Raw genomic sequence first — 22,149 nt, forward strand, 5'->3', positions numbered from 1 at the left:
TTAAATTCACTTTTCTAGCAAACCATTGAGTGTGCACACTATTCACGTAGTAGGCCTAGTACACTACTATATCAGCTTTCAAATGATATATGTGACTTTATATAAATTTCATCTTTCATACCCAGCAGACACACTTTTATTTAGGAATTTAATTATAGGAATATTTACAAATTTTCATGAAACTACATGTGCGTTTTCTTGCAAACAATTGAGTGTGCACACTATTCATCTATTAGGCCTAGTACATTAGCTGATATAATATTGTACTAGGCCTTATAGGTGAATAGTGTGCACACTCAATGGTTTGCTAGAAAAGTGGGTTTGATTTGTGTATGAAATAGTGAAATTTCCCATAATGCACCACATCTTTCTGTGTCTGCTGGGTATGAAAGACAAAATTTATCAAAAGTGAAATATATCATGTTATAGCTTATATATAGCTTTATTAAGCCTACTATACGAATAGGGTGCACACTCAATTGTTTGCAAGAAAACGCACATGAAGTTTCAACAAATTAGTAAATATTGCTATAATTTCCTGAATGAAGGCGTGTCTGCTGGGTATAAAAGACAAAATTTATTTAAAGTCACATGTATCATATGATAGCTGATATAGTATTGTACTATACCTAATACGTGAATAGTGTGCACACTCAATGGTTCTCTAGAAAAGTGTGTTTGATTTGTGTATGAAATAGTGAAATTTCCCAGAATGCACCACATGATTCTGTGTCTGCTGGGTATCAATGACGAAATTCATGAAAAGTGAAATATATCATGTTATAGCTTATATATAACTTTATTAAGCCTACCAAACGAATAGTGTGCACACTCAATTGTTTGCAAGAAAGCGCACATGAAGTTTCACCAAATAAAATATTGCTATAATTTCCTAAATAAAGGCGTGTCTGCTGGGTATAAAAGACGAAATTTATTTAAAGTCACCTATATCATATGATAGCTGATATAGTATTGTACTAGGCCTAATAGGTGAATAGTGTGCACACTCAATTGTTTGCCAGAAAATGCACGTGTAGTTTCATCAAAATTTGTAAATATTCCTATAATTTCCTAAATAAAAGTGTGTCTGCTGGGTATGAAAGACGAAATTTATATAAAGTCACGTATATTCTTGAATAGCTCATATAGTAGTGTACTAGGCCTAATACATGAATAGTGTGCACACTCAATGGTTTGCTAGAAAAGTGAATTTGATTTTTGTATGAAATAATGAAATTTCCCATAATGCACCACATCTTTCTGTGTCTGCTGGGTATGAAAGACAAAATTTATGAAAAGTGAAATATATCATGTTATAGCTTATATATAGCTTTATTAAGTCTACTATACGAATAGTGTGCACACTCAATTGTTTGCAAGAAAACACACATGAAGTTTCACCAAATTAGTAAATAATGCTATAATTTCCTAAATAACAGCATGTCTGCTTGGTATAAAAGACGAAATTTATTTAAAGTCACCTATATCATATAATAGCTGATATAATATTGTACTAGGCCTTATAGGTGAATAGTGTGCACACTCAATGGTTTGCTAGAAAAGTGGGTTTGATTTGTGTATGAAATAGTGAAATTTCCCAGAATGCACCACATCTTTCTGTGTCTGCTGGGTATAAACGACGAAATTTATCAAAAGTGAAATATATCATGTTATAGCTTATATATAACTGTATTAAGCTTACTATATGAATAGTGTGCACACTCAATTGTTCGCAAGAAAACGCATGTGCAATTTCAGCAAAATTTGTAAATATTCCTATTATTTTATAAATAAAAGTGTGTCTGCTGGGTATGAAACACGAAATTTATATAAAGTCACATATATCATTTAATAGCTCATATAGTAGTGTACTAGGCCTAATACATGAATAGTGTGCACACTCAATGGTTTACTAGAAAAGTGAATTTGATTTGTGTTTGAAATAGTGAAATTTCCCATAATGCATCACATCTTTCTGTGTCTGCTGGGTATCAACGACAAAATTTATCAAAAGTGAAATATATCATGTCATAGCTTATATATAACTGTATTAAGCCTACTATATGAATAATGTGCACACTCAATTGTTTGCAAGAAAACACATGTGCAGTTTCGTCAAAACTTGTAAATATTGCTATAATTGTATAAATAAAAGTGTGTCTGCTGGGTATGAAAGACAAAATTTATCAAAAGTGAAATATATCATTTAATAGCTCATATAGTAGTGTACTAGGCCTAATACATGAATAGTGTGCACACTCAATGGTTTGCTTGAAATGTGCATTTGATTTGTGTATGAAATAGTGAAATTTCCCAGAATGCACCACATCTTTCTGTGTCTGCTGGGTATCAACGACGAAATTTATCAAAAGTGAAATATATCATGTCATAGCTTATATATAACTTTATTAAGCCTACTATGCGAATAGTGTGCACACTCAATTTTTTGCAAGAGAACGCATCTGCAGTTTCATCAAAACTTGTAAATATTGCTATAATTGTATAAATAAAAGTGTGTCTGCTGGGTATGAAAGACAAAATTTATATAAAGTCACATATATCATATAATAGCTGATATGATATTGTACTAGGCCTAATAGGTGAATAGTGTGCACACTCAATTGTTTGCCAGAAAATGCACGTGTAGTTTCATCAAAATTTGTAAATATTCCTATAATTTCCTAAATAAAAGTGTGTCTGCTGGGTATGAAAGACGAAATTTATATAAAGTCACGTATATTCTTGAATAGCTCATATAGTAGTGTACTAGGCCTAATACATGAATAGTGTGCACACTCAATGGTTTGCTAGAAAAGTGAATTTGATTTTTGTATGAAATAATGAAATTTCCCATAATGCACCACATCTTTCTGTGTCTGCTGGGTATGAAAGACAAAATTTATGAAAAGTGAAATATATCATGTTATAGCTTATATATAGCTTTATTAAGTCTACTATACGAATAGTGTGCACACTCAATTGTTTGCAAGAAAACACACATGAAGTTTCACCAAATTAGTAAATAATGCTATAATTTCCTAAATAACAGCATGTCTGCTTGGTATAAAAGACGAAATTTATTTAAAGTCACCTATATCATATAATAGCTGATATAATATTGTACTAGGCCTTATAGGTGAATAGTGTGCACACTCAATGGTTTGCTAGAAAAGTGGGTTTGATTTGTGTATGAAATAGTGAAATTTCCCAGAATGCACCACATCTTTCTGTGTCTGCTGGGTATAAACGACGAAATTTATCAAAAGTGAAATATATCATGTTATAGCTTATATATAACTGTATTAAGCTTACTATATGAATAGTGTGCACACTCAATTGTTCGCAAGAAAACGCATGTGCAATTTCAGCAAAATTTGTAAATATTCCTATTATTTTATAAATAAAAGTGTGTCTGCTGGGTATGAAACACGAAATTTATATAAAGTCACATATATCATTTAATAGCTGATATAATATTTTACTAGGCCTAATACATGAATAGTGTGCACACTCAATGGTTTACTAGAAAAGTGAATTTGATTTGTGTTTGAAATAGTGAAATTTCCCATAATGCATCACATCTTTCTGTGTCTGCTGGGTATCAACGACAAAATTTATCAAAAGTGAAATATATCATGTCATAGCTTATATATAACTGTATTAAGCCTACTATATGAATAATGTGCACACTCAATTGTTTGCAAGAAAACACATGTGCAGTTTCGTCAAAACTTGTAAATATTGCTATAATTGTATAAATAAAAGTGTGTCTGCTGGGTATGAAAGACAAAATTTATCAAAAGTGAAATATATCATTTAATAGCTCATATAGTAGTGTACTAGGCCTAATACATGAATAGTGTGCACACTCAATGGTTTGCTTGAAATGTGCATTTGATTTGTGTATGAAATAGTGAAATTTCCCAGAATGCACCACATCTTTCTGTGTCTGCTGGGTATCAACGACGAAATTTATCAAAAGTGAAATATATCATGTCATAGCTTATATATAACTTTATTAAGCCTACTATGCGAATAGTGTGCACACTCAATTTTTTGCAAGAGAACGCATCTGCAGTTTCATCAAAACTTGTAAATATTGCTATAATTGTATAAATAAAAGTGTGTCTGCTGGGTATGAAAGACAAAATTTATATAAAGTCACCTATATCATATAATAGCTGATATGATATTGTACTAGGCCTAATAGGTGAATAGTGTGCACACTCAATTGTTTGCCAGAAAATGCACGTGTAGTTTCATCAAAATTTGTAAATATTCCTATAATTTCCTAAATAAAAGTGTGTCTGCTGGGTATGAAAGACGAAATTTATATAAAGTCACGTATATTCTTGAATAGCTCATATAGTAGTGTACTAGGCCTAATACATGAATAGTGTGCACACTCAATGGTTTGCTAGAAAAGTGAATTTGATTTTTGTATGAAATAGTGAAATTTCCCATAATGCATCACATCTTTCTGTGTCTGCTGGGTATGAACGACAAAATCTATCAAAAGTGAAATATATCATGTCATAGCTTATATATAACTGTATTAAGCCTACTATATGAATAATGTGCACACTCAATTGTTTGCAAGAGAACGCATCTGCAGTTTCATCAAAACTTGTAAATATTGCTATAATTGTATAAATAAAAGTGTGTCTACTGGGTATGAAAGACAAAATTTATATAAAGTCACATATATCATATAATAGCTGATATGATGTTGTACTAGGCCTAATAGGTGAATAGTGTGCACACTCAATTGTTTGCAAGAAAACGCATGTGCAGTTTAAAGTACATCAAAATTTGTAAATATTCCTATAATTTCCTGAATGAAGGTGTGTCTGCTAGGTATGAAAGACAAAATTTATATAAAGTCACATATATCATATAATAGCTCATATAGTAGTGTACTAGGCCTAATACGTGAATAGTGTGCACACTGAATGGCTTGCTAGAAAAGTGAATTTGATTTGTGTTTGAAATAGTGAAATTTCCCATAATGCATCACATCTTTCTGTGTCTGCTGGGTATGAACGACGAAATCTATCAAAAGTGAAATATATCATGTTATAGCTTATATATAACTGTATTAAGCCTACTATATGAATAATGTGCACACTCAATTGTTTGCAAGAAAACGCATGTGCAGTTTCCTCAAAACTTGTAAATATTGCTATAATTGTATAAATAAAAGTGTGTCTGCTGGGTATGAAATTTATATAAAGTCACATATATCATATAATAGCTCATATAGGAGTGTACTAGGCCTAATAGGTGAATAGTGTGCACACTGAATGGTTTGCTAGAAAAATGATTTTGATTTGTGTATGAAATAATGAAATTTCCCAGAATGCACCATATGTTTCTGTGTCTGCTGGGTATCAACGACGAAATTTATCAAAAGGGAAATATAACATGTTATAGCTTATATATAACTGTATTAAACCTACTATATGAATAATGTGCACACTCAATTGTTTGCAAGAAAACGCACGTGCAGTTTCATCAAAATTTGTAAATATTCCTATAATTTCTTAATTAAAAGTGTGTCTGCTGGGTATGAAAGACGAAATTTATATAAAGTCACATATATCATTTGATAGCTCATATAGTAGTGTACTAGGCCTAATATGTGAATAGTGTGCACACTGAATGGTTTGCGAGAAAAGTGAATTTCAATTGTGTATGAAATAGTGAAATTTCCCATAATGCACCCCATCTTTCCATGAATTAGTAACATTCCCATTATTATAGTGAACTCTTTGAAGGGTGTAAAAGACAATATTTAAGTACAACCAATTTTAATAATACAGATTTCATAGAGCTGTATTTTGAAGCATGGTGAATACACAGTACTCTTGCATGGGGAGAAAATAATTGTTTGGTTAATACTTACAACATGTAAATGTCACATTGCATAGGAATATTTTTTTTTTAAGTTACTTCGGGTTTTCATTTATGTCTTATATTATGTTACTTCTATGATTTATCACTTCTGAAAGTCTGTGAAACTGATAAAGAAAGGTAAAGTCCTTGTTTCTTGCTATACAGTAATTTGACAGTAAGCTAGAGGGTTCGATGTTCAAGGTCAAAGGTCATTTCTGCCTGCTTCCATTGTTTGCTGCCTGTGTCTGCCTGCTTCAACTTAGTCTGCCTGCGTCAACATAGTATGGTATTAGTACGTACTGTAAATACTTTAACTAGACGAATCAGGGTTATGCACGACATCTTGTATGATTACGAGGTATGTAAGCGTCTCGTTTCGTTATTAGTTGACAATATGTCGTACATGCGTAGCAATTCACCGTGTAACAATGAGAGTGAACCATGGTGTACATGTACTGCTAAGTGTACATGTAATCATGGATCTAGTATCTATTATTGTTATTGAGATGATAGATCCATGTTGTAACACACCAATGCACAGTCCCGCTAGGCGGATTGTGACCAATGCTTTGTAACATTAATTAGACTCTCTTACAGTCCTCGGAACATCGCATCGCCAAAAGGGTTGTTTTGTATGTACCGCATAATTGTACTCAAATATCAGGGCATCGCAGTAACGTACACGGAGCATTGCAGTAACACGTCAACAAATGATATGTGGTCGATGAGGGCCACAGTTCAAGGACGTTCAAATACAGTTAGGGGTGAGCCATTTGATTTCTGGTGGGGGGGGGAGGAGGATTTTGAGGAAAGAAAATTGTCGACAGGTGAAGGAGGATTTGATCCCTTGAGAAGAAAAAATAGTCAAAGAGACATAAAGTAAAAAAAAATTGTTGTGATGTGTGCTGAAGTCAGCTAAATAAGGGAAGGGGACTTTCGTTAATCCCGAAGGTGACGGATCACTTCGTCCCAATTTGAACTCGTCCCATTTCAAGTCGTCCCACTCAACTCGTCCAATTTTCACCTCGCCCCAATTTCAACTCACCCCATTTTCAACTCGCCCAAACCCTTTATAATATAATTTACCTGTGCATATATGAAATCGAAGCTAGTAGTACTCAGTTTGGAGGGTCTGTGGTATCTCTAATGAAGTACCAATTGCGCTGTAAACACATACTATACTTGCGTTACTAGGGAGAGGAGACACGTCTCCAAAACCCGTACGCGCGGAAGTCGTATTAAAGCGTGTCAGTCACTAATATTCTCCCTGGTTATTATCATTATCATTTCTTATTTGGGTTGTAAACATTAAGTCCTAATGTGAAAAGTGATATTCCATGACTGAAAGCTGCTGTGCTAGTATAAGTTCGAGATCTACCAAACACTTAGCCAAAACCCACACCACTTTCTGCTACGAAATGTTACATTAGCTATACGCTTCAACTGGCCACGTAGGTAAAATCATGTAAATTTTCCGGTCACAGTACTTCGAGTCCATGTATCGTTTAGATTTATAAACGTTTCCTAGTGTTGTTGGGGCGAGTTGAAAATGGGACGAGTTAAAAATGGGGCGAGTTGAAAATGGGGCGAGTTGAAATGGGACGAGTTGAAAATGGGACGAAGTGAATCGCAATCTTAGATCTAGTTTGTTAATAAGTGGAAGCATTTTCCAAGGTTGGTTAAAAAAACTTGATTATTTTGTTTGGTAATAATAAATTGGTTTAAAGATCAGTTAGCCAAGTGAGCAGTCAACTCCAACTCCTCATGGATTGTTTTACCAGCTATCTATCTTAAATAGAAGCATGGATTGTTAACTGCTACGTATTGCTACTTACACAGAACAAGTTAGTTGTGAACCAGTGACATGTAGGTATACACAGAGAACCTTGCACATCCGAGAATGTGGCCTCATCCTAGTGCTAGGAAGAAGAGCACAGCTATGTACCAGCTATGTGCCTCACAGCCCCGTTACAGGGTATATTTTACCACAGCCCTGGTACATGGTTGTGAAAAATAAGCCTGTTGAATGGATGTGGAATACCGCCTCTGTACCATGACTGTTTTGCACATCCCAGTACCATAGCTGTTTACTGCATACCTGCATACACACATGTAACAGCTATGGTGGAATAATACCCTGTAGCAACCCTTTTGTTCATATCTTACTAACATTGCTCACATAGCTGGTACATGGCTGTGGGAAATACCTATGTTACAGCTGTGCTAAAATAGCTGATACATGGCTGTGGGAAATACCTGTGTTACAGCTATGCTGGTACATGGCTGTGGGAAAAAGCTCTTGTACATGGATGTTGTAAAAACCTATGCTGCATTGCTATTTTCCCATACATTGGTGTTGGCATACCAGTTACACATCTGTCAAATCTAGGTAGTATGTTACACCTAGTGTGTTGGCCAGAGCTGTTACAGGGATATTCTACACAAAGCTGGTACAGTCCCCGTGGCTCCACTGACCTGGTACACCTATATGTACACAACCCTGTCCTAGGCATGTGAATGTTACAGAGTAAGTGGTGTAGTGTACCGTACATCTCCAGAAAACCAAATTTTCATAAAAGATATATTTAATTGGTTACATTACTTATCAAGAGTTGTGCTTCAGAGCCAATGGCACTACTTGTTAATTCATTTGATATTTTAATACCTTTCTATTATATTATTACGGTTTTTATCGACACATTACAGGAATGACATGGCTTCCGTCTTTCTGCGTATGTCGGCACAGTGCGTCGGACGTCTTCCCAGATGTCTACAGACGGCTTCGCAAATGACCAATGTCGTCAACCGAAGAACCACGAGTCAAGTTGGCATTCACCGTTTGCTTTGTACGGACCACTCTCGAATTTTACGCTATGGCATATCATCACTCCAGAACTACCGAGTGTCCCCAGACATCCAGAAGAAGAAGGAGACTACCATCACTCGTACCCCACAGCGTGGAATCCATCATGATTTGAAAGCCGTGGGTCATTTACACCAAGCTGAAAGGTGTGACGATGAGAAGGAACTCCGATTACGATGGAATGATGGATATACCCACGAGTATCCGTATGTCTGGCTCCGAGATTGCTGTCGATGTCCGTTATGTTTCCATTCTGATGCAAAGGCGCGTAAAGTTTTAATCGAAGATCTGGACATAGATATTTTGCCATCTAGTATTGAATTATCCGAAGACGGGAAAAGTGTGACGGTCGTTTGGCCTGACAACCATCGTTCCATATTTGAGAGTGATTTTTTAAGAGGCATAGAGTTCAAGGATGCCAGGCCGGCGACGAAATCTAAAATCTGGGGTTCAGAGCTGACAAATAATTTGCCAACTTTTCAGTTTGAAGATGTTATGAGCAATGACAATACTTTACTTGAATTTCTGGAAGGACTTCGCGATATTGGATTAATTTTGGTGAAAAATACGCCCACCGAGATGGGCCAAGTGGAAAAGTTCGGTGGCAGGGTATCTCACATTCGAGTCACTAACTATGGGTAGGTTGCCAAATACTCTTCACACATGATTGTACAAACATATAAGAAGTCCCTAAGAAGTGACATTGCTATGGCTATTTATTCATAAATTACCAAGCTAGAACGAGTATCTGCTTGAACTTGATACCCCCAGTGCATATTTGTTTAAATTTACAAGAAGTCTTACAGTTTTGGGTCTGTTCAGCTTGACATGCCAACCCATCACCCGTACCCACCAAAATACACCTTTTCGTCAATTCATCAAACGTGATGCCATTCATATTAATATCAAGGATTCGCAAAAGAAACTTTAGACTTTGTCAGTGATATTTTTTTAAAACTTTATTTCATTGCCTGTAGTGCTGGGTTTAGTGTAAGAAGTAAACATGAACCAAGTAACCTTGCATATACTGGAGTAAAACTGGGACTGCATTGTGATCTACCATTTTATCACTACTCACCAGGGGTAAGTAAAGTATGCCAATTGTAAGAGATGGCGAGGTGGATAGCTATAAGCCTAACTAATTATCTCTAGAGTTAGGAAAAATGTATACTTTATGGAAAAACCTCTATGGTTCATACTGGGGGTTCATACACGAGTTCTCTTTTTCCACTTTGATTGAGAAACAGACGTGGTGTTTCATTTTCTAGCCTTTATAGCTTTGAACTTTTGAAGACATTGAAACTTCGAAATGTACTGGGTCTTGCAACATGATCACGAATGTATTAGTATACTGCTGCTGTTTGCTATAACTGTGTTGTGGCGAATACATGGTACGTGTATCACACATGTTGACACATTGTCACACTTAATATCAACACTTGTCAGCAATACTAACGACAGAACAGTCACCGCAACCATTTAGGGATGCATGCATACAATTATGCAAACCTGTTGATCTAGCCGTGACTATAGGCTTCTCCCTCCACAAGAAATTTAACATCAACTGCAACTGCAAACACAGGTAAATCATCGAACACACCTTTGATGATAAATAAGGGCCTAAAAACATTCCAACATCGAATCTTTCTGTGTAGAACTAGAAGAGCGACAACGGTAAATCGTATATCTAAGAAAATGAGCCAAAAATACAATTATTATTTAGGTTCGCTCTGTATGCTTTGTTTGTGGTAAAAACTGCCTATTCCGTTGCCTATGTTCCATCCATGCTTTATTCCAATAACATAATAAACTCCCTAAATGTTCTTCCACATTACAGATACAAGTTCTTCACTGTATAAAGCAATGTGATGGCGAAGGTGGTGAGAGTCTGTTTGCTGACGGTTTTAGGGCGGCAATGGATATTAAAGAGGAGGATCCGGAAGCGTATGAGACGCTGGCATCCATTTATATTGACTATATAGATATCGGTTCTGATTTCTACAAGTTTCATTTGAAGAATTCATGGAAAGTGTTAACGTGAGTGATGAGTTGCCAAGATTTTTTTTGTTCATCTCTTTCAACGCGAACCACTTCCAAACGTCTGTCGACTTCACTATAGAAATTGAACTACCAAATATATATGTCCTCCTTCTACCATGCATCTTCTTTCTTCCAGTTTTACCTCAGAAAAACAGGTGACATTGTCTCCTTTTATAACACATCGTTGTCATATAGCCTTCAGTGATTGGATTAGATCGGATCACGTGGTATGGACTATTGATCCATAGTGCGCTCAATTTGCATTTAGGGGCACAATTCGCATTCTATTTTTCCCCAGGGCAATATTCATGCAGCACGGAAGTCTTATCGGGGATTTGCTTTGACTATGGAAAGAATATGTATCTGGGAATGTGACATGTGATGTGTTATAAAAGAAAATTATTGCCTGGTATTATTCGGGTACAAGTAGTAGACGTCATGCTATCCCTCGTGCTGTTATGTAGCAACTATATATTTCCCTCGGCTCTCAGCCTTGGCAAGTAATTAATTTCAACGTCTTTATCGTTTTAGATTTGATAGATTCGGTGAACTGCTTGCGATTCACTATAACCATGGTGTGCGGGATTACAGAATGCGAACATCGAAGGAGAACGTATACAAGTGTTACAGAGCCATGAAGAAATTCTATAGCATTATGAACCGTGAAGAAAACTTGGTCAAGTTTAAGTTGGAAAGTGGTAGGTGAAAATCATTCTTAACTGAGGCCTGAGTATAAAATTTTACCTATTTTATGTTTAGTTTTAAATGATACCGTGACGACGACGACAGCGACATGTCAGTTATGGGGAAGCTAATCTAGAACTATCGTCGCATGATGTTGATGCAAGCTAGCGCTGTTGAAGTACTTACACTTGCAGTTGAGTGGAGTGGAGTGGAGTCATTGATAGCAAGTTTTCCTCACGTGGTCGTACTTTTAACCTCATTCAGTGTTTACTCTGTCCTTATTACAAGGTGATTATATCCACATGACTAAGGCACCGCTATCGTCCACTTCCACTTTGTAAAGTGCGTTCCATAGTTTTATTAATAGTTTTATTAATTCATGTCTATCTTAATTGTTCAATAGCTTGCTTTCCATAGTAAATGCTGTTAACCTGTCCTTTCTTCATCTCTGCCCTTTCTTCCGATCCGAAACACACCAATGTTCCTCGGCCAATCTTTTGTAAACTTCGTGTCGTACATACATTTACCCCCAGGTGACATGGTTGTATTCAACAACACACGAACCCTACACGGAAGAACAGAATTCCGCGTGGCGCAACATGGGGAGAGACATCTGGAAGGAATATACCTCGACTGGGACTGTGTTCATTCCAGGATCAGAGTCCTTAGGGAAGAGCTGGGAATGCCAATTCTCGACTAACGCAACATAAGTATACATGTAATGTAAAACTGAGGGGAGGTTTCCCACACACACTTCTAATGTTGCTCAGTGTGATTTGGGATATGATGGCCAATAACTGCACAACTGTGTACTTCAATTCTTGTTTTACATGGCGCGTATACAAATACAATCAAACATATCATTATATAAATTTCTTTTGCAACGCTTTTTTTATATTCGCTATGTTTGGTCGCAATCACAGGGGCGTGTAATATTTCATAGATCGTTGTTTTCCAGGTCTACAGACTAAATATAACAACCTTTTGATTATATATTCCTACATGTATATTCGTAGTATGGAGATTGATATATTTGTAGCAGCAAGATTCGTACTATATTTTCCTAAGAAAACGACATTCTAAGCAATAAGAAAACAACAATCTATGAAATATTACACGCCCCTGTGGTCGCAATATGTTTTCAAGTGAAGTGCATAAAACACGTGTGTCTGGTTCGTCGGGTCTTTACCACTGCATGACGCGTACGGCTAGACTATTCGATCAAAATTGCTATCATAAAGTAAGACACTTTCGACTTTTATCTTATTATAAATCACAGTAGCGGTAGAGTGAAAGATCAGCTGTTGGGGGCGCTCTTCTTATCCCTTTCAACAATATGAGAGCGAGGACGTTGAGATATGGAATCGACCTTGCTTTGACAACAGTATTATATTCATCAGAGATTGCATGTGAACGTGTTACACTGTAAGAAAAAAAATCCAAGACTAACGAGGATAGGAATTTCATTATAATACATATTAGTATGTTGAATAGCTGAAACTTTTGTCATAATTGGAACGGGTCATTTTAATTTGAACAATGCAATATACTAGTAATTAAAATATTTTAAACAATCACTGACAGGATGTATACGTTGTGACCTGGTTTGAATGTGAATGTGGGTGTAGGGGGTCTCGTAGGCAGAGCCCCCAGTAGTCTATCTGCTAGACCTCGGATGTTCTTCCGATAGAATACGACACACGACCGAACCTCGCTATCGAGGATGGAACATGTTCGGGCAAGCCCTCACTGCGAACTTCGTTCGCTTTAATATAGTATCGAAATAAAGCCAGAACGTCTAGCAGCAAGACTAAGACTGGGTAACACTAAAGAGACTAAGTGTACATGTGAAAATAAACTATGGGGATACAGTTGTATAATAATATCATCAAGTCATTACAAAAGGAACAGTGGTATTAGTAGGATATACAACGACGGAGGCACACTAACGTCTCTTCTTTGTAAATGATGATGTATATTGGTCAGTATTCATATACTTTCATACATTTGGTATCTGAGCCCCAATATAATTGGAAATATTGAACAGTTATAGGAAGATTGTCTTTTGGCGGGGATTGCACTAAGTGAAAGTGAAGTGTAAGAGAGTTAAATAAAAGAGATCAGTAAAGTCCATTGACAAAATACTAACCGTACAGTTAGATTTGTGTAAATCGTCTGGCAAATCTTTCCAATTTTGTATTGTACATAAATATTATAAAGTCCACTACATAGTTTAAATTGTTATCATTGTAATTCCAATGGCGACTGCAGTGAAAGTGACTACTACGATGACACTTTGAGTAGCCGGATGTGCACCATTACATAGGTTATCCACACAGCAGTAAGTACACGGTCCAGTACCCAGGAAAGTTTCACATTTCTCACTACAGGAGGATGTACATCCTTTACTTGTCGACATTAGATCATCCAAAAGATAAGTATCCACTTTCTGAAACAAATATGGGGAGAATATAGACAGTTACTTGAAGGACGTTTGGCCGTGTACATGTGCTCGGGTTCAGCTCATCTGTAAGGTATGCCGTGACGGGCGCTCTCACACATCGGTCAAACCTTCTCAATGAGAGGGTCTCGATGAGGGGTAATTGCGCCATCTTGGTTAGAGTTAAATCTATTTTGTCCAGGCCAATGTCTATGTAAAGCTAGGAGATGATGGTGATAATATAAGATTACGAAAACTTATTGTAACTTTAATTTACGAACAATTTTGGGCTTCTTCCGACGCCCCTTTCAAAAGAAGAAATAGGTCTTGCCATGATTGTTGGCTGTGAATCTGACGAGCCCTCTTGACAGATTGTCGTGCAAAAAGCGAATTGAATTGATCCATACGTACTTTCTGTTATATAGAAATCCAGTTAAAAGTAGTTTCACAGTGATGTGGCAAGTTAGTATCACCGTAGTCTGCATGGCCAACGTTATCGGGATGGGCTTATATAAGTACACTGAGGCAAGGAACGATACAATCTGATTAAAATCCGATGTAGATGTCGGCTAATCGTTCATTGCTATTTTACCTTCGTCATTTTGCCCTCTACGTAGAGGAGACGATCAGGCTAAAAAATTTAAACATGTACCAAGAAGGTCAATTCAGGCAAAATAACGAAGGTAAAATAGCAATGAACGATTAGCCGACATCTACATCGGATTTTAATCAGATTGGGAACGATATTACCGTACACATGTATCAATTATTATTTTTTCCGTGAAATCAAAGTGTCATAGTCTTTGAAATCGAAGTGAGTGTGATTAAGTTCCAGGCTTGTACAACTCCATGAGAGATGAGTGCACACCAGTTGCATTCCATTTCTTACCTGACAATAGCCATCACATTCTACTATATCATGATTGGAACACACTGCGGAAAACTTGTCGGTCGTCAAAGCCGTACATCGATAACATTCATTACCTGCATTAACATATATAAACAAGCAAAAAAAATCAACATACCTAGAAAATACGAGACAAGAACAACGTTTTCGGTATAGAATGGAAAACTCATGTCACTTATACTAAGTTATAGATTATCATTTCTATGACAACACAGAAGGGGCCACGTACGTTAAATATACGGTTATTGTAAATCCGCCTGACGGTGTCGAAAGTTGGGAATACTTTATATTTGTACAAATAAAACTGTGACAAACATAATTTATAACATGTTGTGAAGAACTATCAAGGAATGTGATGATACAGGTTACTCACGATATGCTAAGACAGACCGTCACGTTATATCTTTAATACAGATGGAACGGGTGGGGGGGGGGTGCATTCTTAAATTTACTTGTCGACATCAGATCAAATAGGAGTAATTTACACCAGGAATGCGGATGGTAACTATTGAAAAGTGACAATCGCATGTGGACAAAGTTTACAAGTGTGTACGTGTTAATTCTAAATATCTACAATATATAATGGTATTAAATCAGTTTACCGTCTGTCACTCTCCAAATAACAGCTAGTATCAGCATGAGACGCGGATCCAACCTCAACAGGGTAAACTGTACCAATGACATAGCTGTATACTGAATAAATAAGATAGAGTGAAATTACATAGTTAAAAAAATAACATTTTGGTTAGCTTTGAACCCAGTCTGTGTTCGAGATTTTCAAAGATCTGGTAAGGTTTTGTTAGATGATCGACCGCGTTGTACACAAGTGAGCAAGACTGACAATTTGCAGTTGAAAGCTCTCAACTTATCAAATTATACTCTGTGTGTGTTGCAGCACTCACATGTACATGCTTCCCTCCCACCGATTTTACATCTAAATTTTAAAGATAGTATCAAGTCTTGACCAAGGAGGGTTTAAGTCTCCTTGCCTGGACATACAACATTGCAAAATCTAGATTTAGAGGCACCAGGCATGATAACCTTCGAAGGGTTCATTTATATATCGCATATATCGTTGATGAATACTTGTTTTTCGATCGAACACGTTCCTTACCCGCACTGTCACGCTAGTTTACGACCGACATCGATCATGGGTGTACAACGTGGTTGTGAAACATCAACGCAAACGAATGTTGTTGTCTGTAATGTTCGACTAGGACAGTATGCAACTTGTATGTAAACTGCTTCTGGAGACAAGTACAGGAGTCTATATCGGATATCTTTGTCTATCATTACCACCAAGGAATCATGTCCAGTTCGTTTTTCATCCAAGGAATTCTAAATTCGAGAATTTTAAAGTGAACACAGGGGACTGGTGAGTTCTATCATTCGTACGCGTAACAAAACAACTTTTTATATACTTCTATTCTCGCGGGAATATTTGTGATCGAAAACAGCAAGGCCGGATCGAAAGTAGAATGAATTGAACGAGTCGTAACCCTTAGAACTGCAGTGGGAACACCCCGGTTTTACCATGCACAAGCCAAGTTCAACAAAAAATATGGAATTTATGCCTGGCTCGTTCAAAGCAGGGACGTATAAATACATACGTGTGTTTACTGTTTATCATGTTTATACCGTCACTGTTCTATGTCACGACAACGCGTGTTTACGTCATTGGTTCTGCTGTGTTCAAAATGAGTTCAAATATTCAAAATTGTCATTACTTTCCCTTATTTTCCTTTGATATTAGAGATACACTCCTTCACACTTCGCTGCCCTGGCAATTTTCTCTTCAGGAAATGCCTGAGGCAATCAGGCAACACATTTTTTAAATAAACAATTCTGAGTGTGTGTTAGTTCTTTAACTACTTCCCCTTTCCAAAGTTAGAGGGCTTGAAAAAAAACCCCACAATTCTCTCCCCTATAGAAGTAGAGGAGACTGACATCAGAAGGAATATCACTGGATCCTGGGCATGGCTCCATGTGTACGAACAAATAGAACAGGACATTACTAGTAGTACAGACACATTTACAAGTATGGTCATATGATGGATTTATACTCACACACACAGGATCAAAAAATGGTACATATACACTGAACGTTTCTTTCTCATATACTGTTTTAATGTCCGTAAAACCCACTTTTGTATTACATTTTTTATAAAATGCATTACATAATTCAATGTGACAAAAGATAGAATGTAATTGACTTAAAATGTACAAAATAATAGTGTCTACAATCTAACACTTGTTGAGATCTCTTAGTTTGAACCTATATGTGACTTGGGCTTGCTGAAACGTGTACAAAGGGAAGGAATACCACAACTACTTTTCAATCTACATTGTACACAAATTAAATGTCAACCAAAAAGTTTTAAAAGAACTTTGCTATACTGTACATGAGACAATATTCACCTGTCTGTGAATTTAATTACATCAGATTATTCAATTCTGTATTTAATACACTACATGCATCACATGGTGAGAATTGTTTACGACTTTTATTTAGAAATGTTCAGATGCTGGGTATTCAAAAATTGGCCGTAGGAGTGGAGTGTAGACAAAATAATGGAATTTTGGCATTCTCTCACATTATTTCTTGTAGTTTTAACTTGTGTTGCAGTAATGTTATTAATAGTAAAACAGACTGAAACTAAACAACTTTCATTAAAGGCCAATCCGAACAGTATTTTAAGTTTGGGTGTGAAGACCATTTGTTTGATAGAGGTACAGCAAAGTTGCTCCTAAACAAAAGAAATGTCCTCCTTATTCCCTGTTAGTGCTACTAATAATAAGATAATAGTAATCCAAGAACATGGTAGTCAAACATTGGGGTTTAAATGCTTCAAGTCTAATACTTCAATACTCCGAATAACTTCTACTGACTTAGGGATTCTCCAAAGACTATCCTAACATACAAGGGTCCATCCTTTGATTCCTTGAAAGCAAACGGAGTAAATTTCATACTCAATGTCTTATTATCTTGTAAAAATTCAAACAAACTGATCACCATTTCCAAGGACATATATATCATTCTAACAGCTATTATAGTGACCAAGGTATTAGTTTGTCAGTCTTTGCTGGCCAAATCATACTGATGCTTCAAAGTATTGGGTAAGTATAGTATTTTATCAATATCTTTGTTTATTACAAATACTAGACTGTAAGATACATTGTGTTGTTCAGCACTATCAGATGAGTGTTAGCTGATACTGTGGTAGAATGTTGTATCTTACAGACTATGTGAATCATTCATTCACAAGAAACAAAAAGTTATTAATTTTGTTATCTACTCTTTCATCTCTTCATCTGATTCAATAATCTGTACAAGTCTCTCAACCTTCTTCTCTTTAGCTGTGAAAAACAAACAGAAATGGATCAACGATTGAAGTATATATTTGATGGAGAATATATTGTTCCATGGTTCAAAGAATTAGCCAGACAGTGTTACTTTAGAATGGCAATTTAGAAACGAATTGTGATGAATTATTTTCTACATTATCTTTCAGAGTCATACAAATACTCAAATCATACAGGTATTTTAAATGAAATGAAATTGAGAAATACTTTATCAATCCAAATCAAATTCAGAATTTCAAAACAGTTGCCACTTATGCAATGCCAAAATGTTAAAAGCAGGAGGAAACTGGAGTACCCGGAGTAGCCTCTGTTGTTTGGTAGATTCAAACTGAGCATCACCCTTCAGATCTAGGAAATGTGTAATTGAAACCCAGCTGACACTGGTTGGGTTGAAGCCAAGCGGTATGAGGTACATGAGCTAACTGTTTGGCCACAGACAACCCATTGTGACATATGCAAGACTCACACCCATGTCCACTGAAGTCGTGTCAGAGCTCTCTAACCTGCTGAGCTAACACATCAACTGGTATACTTCATGAATTATTCATGGTGTACCTCTTTCTATCTCTGGTCAGGTGAATTCTACAAGTGAGTGGACCTGGTGTCTCTATGTATCTGATCATAAATGATTAGTTGAGCCTGCAAGTGGCAAAATATTTCATGTACACTGAAATAACGTGAACATTCTGACAGCACATAAAATATTACATTGCTTACCTGCTGGTGATTTGACAAGATGGATATTTTGTTTAACTTCTCTGATGTCAGCTTCCTTTCGGAGTTCTTTGCCTTTCTTAAGCCTATGTGATCAGACAAGAAAATTAAAACATCAGTACATTGACAAACTTAGTTGAAATCTTTTAACTGGGTACACTTATTACAATGAAAACTATCCAATTGAACCATTTCACGTAATTTTTTATTGTACATGCTTGTACTATTATGGCGAATCATAAAATAACACATAAATGTACACTGACTTAGTCTATATACATCGTATTATGTATTCAATGCTGAGTTACATGCAAGTGCGTTTTCATTGAAGACACAGCTCTGATCACACTCAACCAATGGTGGCACTCTGCATGCTATGCAATTCTACCACTGGAATAGTTTGGTGATTTACTTCTCATAAATACACCTTCCTCAAGACACACAGACACCATTTGTTTAAATTTACTGATCATGTGCAGTAGATATTCATTTTCCCCCTTAGAACTGATGATCATAGCATGGACTTTCATTATTAATTTCATTAGAAACATTTTAAGTTTCTTTAACAAAGACGTTCTATCAAAAAATCCAAATTGAAGCTATGTTGTGAATCACCTCATGGCAGACCCAACAGTGGCAGTTGTTAAGGAGTGTAAAGAGCTCCACCAACATGTGAACTTTGACATAATAATTTATGAATATATGCAATATCATACAAAGAGTTGTGCTGAATAACTGCTTCTTCTCCAATGAGATCATTGTATATAATTAGTTCATACCACTTACAAGTTAGGGGTAACCAGCATCATAAAAGAGGGAACCAAGACTTACCTGTTAATAATAAATTGATTTTGTCTTCTGATTCTGATCTCATCCACTCTCTTCATTGCTCTCAGTGTACTATTCCATACTTCTCTCTTGTATTTTGTTGGAACCTGTCTACGTCTCTCAAACTCAAAAGAGTTATCCTTCAAAACAAAGTAAAAAGACAACATTACAACTTCTATTTTGTGAGTAGTAAAAGTGCACAAAAACAAAATCTTTGACCGAAGTGGGCAATTCAAAAAGTTTGAATTGAATACTATTTTTCTAAAAAAAATACTGAAGGATCCCTTGCTGGTGGTTCTACTGTGTTAATCATTCACTAATTACTGAGTATTACATAACAATGGATATTTTAATCTAAAGAGAAATCATCAACTTCAAAACAAAATTGGAGACAAACACAATACCTACTTTGAACTTTGATGAAAAAACAACTCAATAAACAATTAAAAGTACTAAGTAGTCTTTTCATTCATACAATCAACATTTGAAAATAGCTGTGTCTGATAAAGACATAACACACAACTAGCTCTAATCTATTCTGGAAGACTTGAAAACTGTTACAGTACTTTTCATATTGGTGTTGAATAGGTCCAAGTTTTAAAAAATTCCATTGAGCTCCCTCACAAAATTTCGGTGAAACATTCAAGATATTGTATAAAATTTAACAGATTTCTGTCATCATTACCCAGGCTCCAAAATGTTAGTAAGAATGCTACATTGTGTTCTGAACATTACTATGTGCATATATTTGAGCTATATTTGGAAGAGTTAGAAAGGTCAAAGGTCAGACCTTATACTCACCACTGCCAGATCTTTACCATGGGATTTCCTGAAAGCTTTTGTCCATCTAACTTTACGTGGATTTCTCTTCTTTTTAAACGCCTTGTGACATTTGGATCTGCAAAACTTGAAAATCTGCAACAAAAACAACACTGCAGTTACTCAGGCAATGGAACAAAAGTTTGAAATAATCCCCATGGCATGGTGAAAGTCAACAGATGTAGGTAAGTTATTGTTCTAGAGTCAATACTTATGTAGTCTAGAGAACAGCTGTTGGGTTCAATCAGGTTAGAGATCTTCAGATTCAAACCAACAGTCAGTCTCTAGACTAACACTTATTTTATTAAAGGAAAAATATTTAAATTATCAATTGATTTGCTGAACTCTGTCACTTTCTTCCTCTCTCATCTCCAAATGGCATCCTCTCCAATCAATAGTTAAACTGCACTACAGTTCAATAAAGATATTTGCCCCAAAAACATAACTTCACAACTGTAACTGTTAGTTTAATTTGAAAAATACTGACATTTTGAATCATGTGCTCTAACAGGTGTTGACGTCATTTGAATTATGTGTGTCCATAGACATGTGTACGTGTATGACCTTTAATATATTGACCATTACATGGAGGTAGATGATCAGTGCACTGCAAGCTCAAACTATGTTATCAGTGAACGAAAACTAACAATGTCATTTCTACCAAAGGTTTAGGCCTTCAGATCTCTTACTCAGACTCTAGAGCAGAGCTATAGTGTCAAACTTTACCTAACTCGACACTAAAGTCAGTATTGCCTTGAACTAACTTGTTCCATCAGGGCATCCCATGTGGACCCCTTTAAACTCCATGGTTTCAATCCATATCCATGTTCTGATCTCCCATAATTTGTAAATTAAAGATGGTAATCAAACTGATTACTCTCATAATTAAACGTTATTGGTATCTTAAAACAATATTTTCCTTACTTCATTTCTATTATAGTTAGTCCGCGTAAGAGAAAAGCTATTGATTGTTGCTCAACACGATGAAACATACCCACGTTATGCTAACCGGAAGCCATCTTGAAGTTAAAACACACACGCTATCTTCCCACAAGTTCGACAAATTTATTCGACCGAAATTGATTCTCTGAAATCATCATTCGACTATTATTATTTTTCTTACCTTGCAGTCATTCCTGACGAACTGGATCCCATGTCCAGGATAGACTGGAGAGGAGCAAAAATAACACTTTTCAACACGCATTCTTGCGTTCACGTGTTGTCACTGAATAAGCTTTCCCAATATCATCGATAGGTGGCGCACTTGGGCTCCCCCAAGCTAGTTGTCCCAGATCCAGATCCTCAACAGTACACGAGTTCATGCTGGGTAGGGGTTCATCTAGCTGCAATAATTGTAGCGTCTTGTTGCGGTTTTGTGGGTTTTTTCGTCTGTTTTGGTGACTTTTTAAGTTTTTGTGTTTAACCCGTTAGGTGCGGGTTAAACACAAAAACTTAAAAAGTCACCAAAACAGACGAAAAAACCCACAAAACCGCAAAAAGACGCTACAATTATTGCAGCTAGGGTTCATCATGCATGGTCCTAAGATCGCTCAATAAACTCTGTTGTACAATATGTTGTTTGCAAAATGAAAATCA

The 22,149-nt window shown here is 36.2% G+C and overlaps 2 protein-coding genes across 2 annotated transcripts; one reads left to right on the forward strand and one right to left on the reverse strand.

The window, feature by feature from the left end:
- Positions 1–6,139: 6,139 nt before the first annotated feature.
- Positions 6,140–13,029, forward strand: LOC144443578 (gamma-butyrobetaine dioxygenase-like). The gene is made up of 6 exons (XM_078133116.1): positions 6,140–6,253; positions 8,602–9,396; positions 9,736–9,841; positions 10,596–10,795; positions 11,330–11,496; positions 12,016–13,029. The coding sequence occupies exons 1-6, from the start codon at positions 6,243–6,245 to the stop codon at positions 12,180–12,182; spliced, it is 1,446 nt and encodes a 481-aa protein (XP_077989242.1). The 5' UTR covers positions 6,140–6,242; the 3' UTR covers positions 12,183–13,029.
- Positions 13,030–16,934: 3,905 nt separating this feature from the next.
- On the reverse strand, positions 16,935–21,805 carry LOC144443405 (putative ribosome biogenesis protein RLP24). Its single transcript, XM_078132872.1, has 5 exons — positions 21,677–21,805; positions 20,536–20,649; positions 19,738–19,874; positions 18,910–18,992; positions 16,935–18,186 (listed from the first exon to the last, which is right to left on the reverse strand). Exons 1-5 carry the CDS (start codon positions 21,755–21,757, stop codon positions 18,122–18,124), a joined length of 480 nt encoding a protein of 159 aa, XP_077988998.1. The 5' UTR covers positions 21,758–21,805; the 3' UTR covers positions 16,935–18,121.
- Positions 21,806–22,149: the final 344 nt, after the last annotated feature.

This window comes from Glandiceps talaboti, chromosome 12 (assembly GCF_964340395.1).
Source record: "Glandiceps talaboti chromosome 12, keGlaTala1.1, whole genome shotgun sequence".
Taxonomy (NCBI): domain Eukaryota; kingdom Metazoa; phylum Hemichordata; class Enteropneusta; family Spengelidae; genus Glandiceps; species Glandiceps talaboti.

Coding starts and splice junctions, on each gene's coding strand:
- LOC144443578 (XM_078133116.1), top strand. Junction 9,397..9,735: donor ATTCGAGTCACTAACTATGG/GTAGGTTGCCAA, acceptor CATTGCCTGTAG/TGCTGGGTTTAGTGTAAGAA. Junction 10,796..11,329: donor AATTCATGGAAAGTGTTAAC/GTGAGTGATGAG, acceptor TTATCGTTTTAG/ATTTGATAGATTCGGTGAAC.
- LOC144443405 (XM_078132872.1), bottom strand. CDS start 21,757: ATGCGTGTTGAAAAGTGTTATTTTTGCTCCTCTCCAGTCTATCCTGGA. Junction 20,650..21,676: donor TCGTCAGGAATGACTGCAAG/GTAAGAAAAATA, acceptor TTTTTGTTGCAG/ATTTTCAAGTTTTGCAGATC. Junction 18,993..19,737: donor AATCAATTTATTATTAACAG/GTAAGTCTTGGT, acceptor CTGATCACATAG/GCTTAAGAAAGGCAAAGAAC.